Source organism: Phyllobates terribilis, unplaced genomic scaffold (assembly GCF_046119375.1).
Source record: "Phyllobates terribilis strain yellow unplaced genomic scaffold, ASM4611937v1 Scaffold_11__3_contigs__length_659146591, whole genome shotgun sequence".
NCBI lineage: Eukaryota > Metazoa > Chordata > Amphibia > Anura > Dendrobatidae > Phyllobates > Phyllobates terribilis.
The window spans coordinates 639,794,481-639,798,601 of record NW_027362771.1 but is presented as its reverse complement, the minus strand read 5'-3'; the positions used below and the strand labels follow the sequence as shown (position 1 = coordinate 639,798,601).

Sequence of the window (4,121 nt, the reverse complement as noted above, 5' to 3'; positions counted from 1 at the left end):
TATTTACCTGCACACAACCTCCGATCCCCACAAGATCTCCTGCTCTACTCCCCTCTTATCTCCTCTTCCCACAATCACATACAAGATTTATCCCGTGCATCCCCCCTACTCTGGAACTCTCTAGCCTACCAATTCTGACTCTCGCCTACCGTGAAAACCTTCAAAAGGAACCTGAAGACCCATCTCTTCCGACAAGCCTACAACCTGCAGTAACTTTCACTCCACACACAACGCTGCACCACCAGCTTTAACCTCACCTACTGTATCCTCACCCATCCCTTGTAGATTGTGAGCCTTCGTGGGCAGGGTCCTCTCTCCTCTCCTGTACCAGTCGCTGACTCGTTTTTGTTCAAGATTATTGTAAGTGTTTTCTATGTATACCCCTTGTCACATGTAATGCGCCATGGAATAAATGGCTCTATAATAATAAATAATAATAATATACCATCACATTTTGTCCTGTACATTGTATGTCATATACTGTATGCACAGATATCAGATGATATATACAGGATAATATGTGATTGATATATATGATATCTATACTCATACTATAATATATACGATCACATATCATCCAATATGTGACATCTCATATCTGTTGTCACAGTATATCCTATACGAGTAGATGTGAGTGACTTGAGTTGCAGGACAATGATGAAGTGGCCAGGTCCTTGGCCAGGTCCTAGTCCTTGGCTGCTGGTCAAATGTCCTATTAACCATTTTCTACCTAACGGTATTTCCAGCTTTTCTTTTGATTTATAATCCTTAAAGGGACTTGTGGTTTAAGCCTGCAGTCACCCTATGTGACTAAAAATTAGTGACTCCTCACACACTGTAAGACGTTGTAAGGATTCTCCGGGGGTGGTCGGTCGCGTACTGGAGTACATTGGAGTACATATAAGTACTGGAGTATTTTTCTGGTGGGGGTGCACAGCAATTATGATAGGTCCCTAATTTATCAAGTTGCTTGTGCTTCTTAATGAGCGAGGTGCATCTTAAATCTAACATACACTAGTCTCAAAGAATCGGGTCCAATAAGTATAAGCTGCTAATCATGAGCCGCTGATCTGTGTTTGCCCCCAGGCCAACATTTTCCAGGCAGCCCCTTCTTCATGGGCAATACATTTTCATTTTATTACATTGCACAATATTTGTAATTTATTAGATGAAGCCTAAGTTTTAAATAGTAGTTTATTGGGAAGTTGGAAGGAAATGGCGGCCACAAGGCACCTGCTAAAGATGTAAGAATGTATCACTACGACACATTTAAACATTAACAATTACTGATTTGATCGAGCTCTGTCTTTATTACTTATGTAATATTCTGTGTATTTAGTTCAGACAAATGTTCCACTTAGTGATAATTAATACAATCTCTGAGACTTATTATTTTTGTCTCTTGTGATTAAATGAGTCAATGTTTGAAGAATCTGTTTGGATAATTAATCCCCATTGATCCCTTCCTTGGAGATTTACATTTTCTAGATATTGTATATGAACAGGAAACACAATTGTGAGTCATTTTTATTTTTTAGAAGAAATCAGTCAACACTTTTCTCCAGGCTTTAGAAAAATATCTACTGTATTTTATACCTAGTGACTTATGAAGGGAAACATTAATGTATGTGAGATGCTCATTGGGACAAGTTGTAGGATTCACAATGTATACGGATAAAAGCAAATATTTTAATGGAGGGAAAAAAATGAGAATATTTAGAATCCAAGACGTGTTCTTTATTATCATCATCATCATAATTAATTAATTCAAATATTTGTCATAAAACTCCGCAAACATCGTTTAGAGATGGAGGTCCATGAAGTCAACTCCACCACTGTCATTGAGTTTCTTTTACTGGGATTCCCTGATCTGGTTGATTACAAGTTGCCTTTCTTCTCAGTAATTCTTCTCATGTATTGGGTCACCATGTTTGAGAATCTTGTAATCATTTTCCTGGTTTCCACCAGCCAACATCTCCATTCTCCAATGTATTTCTTCCTTGGACACTTGGCTCTCTCGGACATAATCCAACTGTCAAATATAGTTCCCAAGATGCTGGATTCTGTTATAAAGGAAGGGAGTACCATACCTTTTGTTGGATGCTTAACTCAGTTTTACCTTTATGGGGTATCAGTCAGTGCTGGATGTTTTTTGCTGACGGCCATGTCCTATGACCGGTACTTGGCCATCTGTAAACCTCTACATTATATCTCAATGATGAGCCCCATAGTCAGATACAGCCTGATCGCCTCATCCTGGGGGCTCAGCTTTATGATAGTGCTAATCACACTTGTTCTTGTATGTGACATAGACTTCTGTGGATCCAATGTTATTAACCATTTCTTCTGTGATTTGGCCCCTCTTTTAGAACTTTCTTGCTCAGATACCACTGTTGTAGGAATTGACATTATTGTCCATTCTGTTATTATTATAATGTTTCCTTTTTTATTTGTTATTATCACTTACATCTATATATTTATTACTATTTTTGGAATCTCTTCCACTTCAGGGGGGCAGAAAGCGTTCTCCACTTGTAGCTCTCACTTGTTGGTTGTTTCTACGTACTATGGGTCTATACTCATAATCTACATGGTCCCTTACAAAGGACATTCAGTTCCCACTAACAAGTTTATTTCCCTTGTCTACATTGTAATGACCCCATTTTTAAACCCATTGATATATAGTCTGAGAAACAAAGAGATTCAATCTTCTGTAACTGTATATCTAATGGTTTTACGTAAAAAAAGAGACTTATAGTCAAAGACAGTGGCACAAACTCTCTGAAGATTCATTATAACCCCTTGATCATATGATCTGGAAAGGACTTAAAGGGGTTTTCGACTCTCAATAAAGTGGATTCCAAAAACTTGCAATTATGTGAAAAATCAAAGGCAGAATTTACTCACGTTCTCTAAGTGCTGCACCGATCCTCCCCTCCTGCTCTAGTCTCTGTGTTTTGACAGTAATAATATCAAGGACTGGAATAAAATGGGTTAGTTTTGCACTGCCAGCATAAATGTGAAGAGGAGTCAGAAATCCAGAAATGTGGTTTATTGGTCAACGCGTTTCGAAGTATCAAACTTCTTCATCAGGACAAACCATGCTCTTGTTTGTCCTGATGAAGATGTTTGATACTTTGAAATGCGTTGACCAATAAACCTCATTTCTGGATTTCTGACTCCTCTTCACTTTTATGCTGGCAGTGCAAAATTAACTCATTTGATTCCAGTCCTTGATTCTTTTATTACTGTGGGTCTGCAGTAACCTAAGCCTTTATAGTGGTTGTGAGTACACAACCCGGCCAGGTGACCACCATTGCCCACATTCTTCTACTTATCTACCGGATAAGACCCTATGGCTCTTATTATCTTTACAACTTCATTCTTTGGTGGCAGTGATGATGTCATTTCAACAGTGCATATAACCATTACAGTCAATCACTGAGCTCAGTAGTTCTGCAAAATGCCCACCAAGGTTTATGATTGGCTCCACTGTTTATTTAGAGTTATAATTAATTGTTTCATATATGTGTATTGTCCAATATGCATTAGTTCTCCAATCGGTTGGATCTTTTATCGTTTCTTCACGTTTTGTAATTTTTTTGAGCACAGTGATTAATCATAGGGTGCTACTTTTTGCACTTTGATGCCCTTTGTTTTAGAATTTAAAAGTGTGATCCCCTTTCATGAAATCTTGATCACCAGGTGCAGTTTGCTGTTATATCAAAGAAACAAAGCTCATTTTAATCACTCTGTGCCTGGGTCAAACTCTGAGTCTCTTGCACTGCTCCTGGTATTGGCTGTGACGCTAACGTCATATTAACGACGCGGCCAATCAATGAGCTCATTGACTCTGAAAGGAGCATTCCTTCTACAAGGGCAGAGCTGATGAGCTCACTGATTGGCTACCACGTCACGCTATCAACGTGATGTCAACACCACAACCGATACCAGACATGGGGAGCAGCATCAGAGACTCGGAGCTGGACCTTGGTTGAGTGAGTAAAGAACAATGTGTTTTTTTTTAATAACAAACTGCAGCCGGGTACCAAGATCTTCTTTACAGTAACAACTCCCTTAAACCTCTTTTTTATGCAATGTCACATGACTTGGGTGTCCCT

The 4,121-nt window shown here is 38.8% G+C and overlaps 1 protein-coding gene across 1 annotated transcript; it reads left to right on the top strand.

Annotated features, from left to right (window-relative positions):
- The first annotated feature begins 1,807 nt into the window (after positions 1-1,807).
- LOC141165452 (olfactory receptor 1468-like) lies at positions 1,808-2,758 on the top strand. The gene has a single exon (XM_073651048.1). The coding sequence runs from the start codon at positions 1,808-1,810 to the stop codon at positions 2,756-2,758; it is 951 nt and encodes a 316-aa protein (XP_073507149.1).
- The last annotated feature ends 1,363 nt before the right edge of the window (positions 2,759-4,121 follow it).

Excerpts from the sequence above, each read along its gene's own strand:
- LOC141165452 (XM_073651048.1), top strand. The coding sequence starts at position 1,808 with ATGGAGGTCCATGAAGTCAACTCCACCACTGTCATTGAGTTTCTTTTA.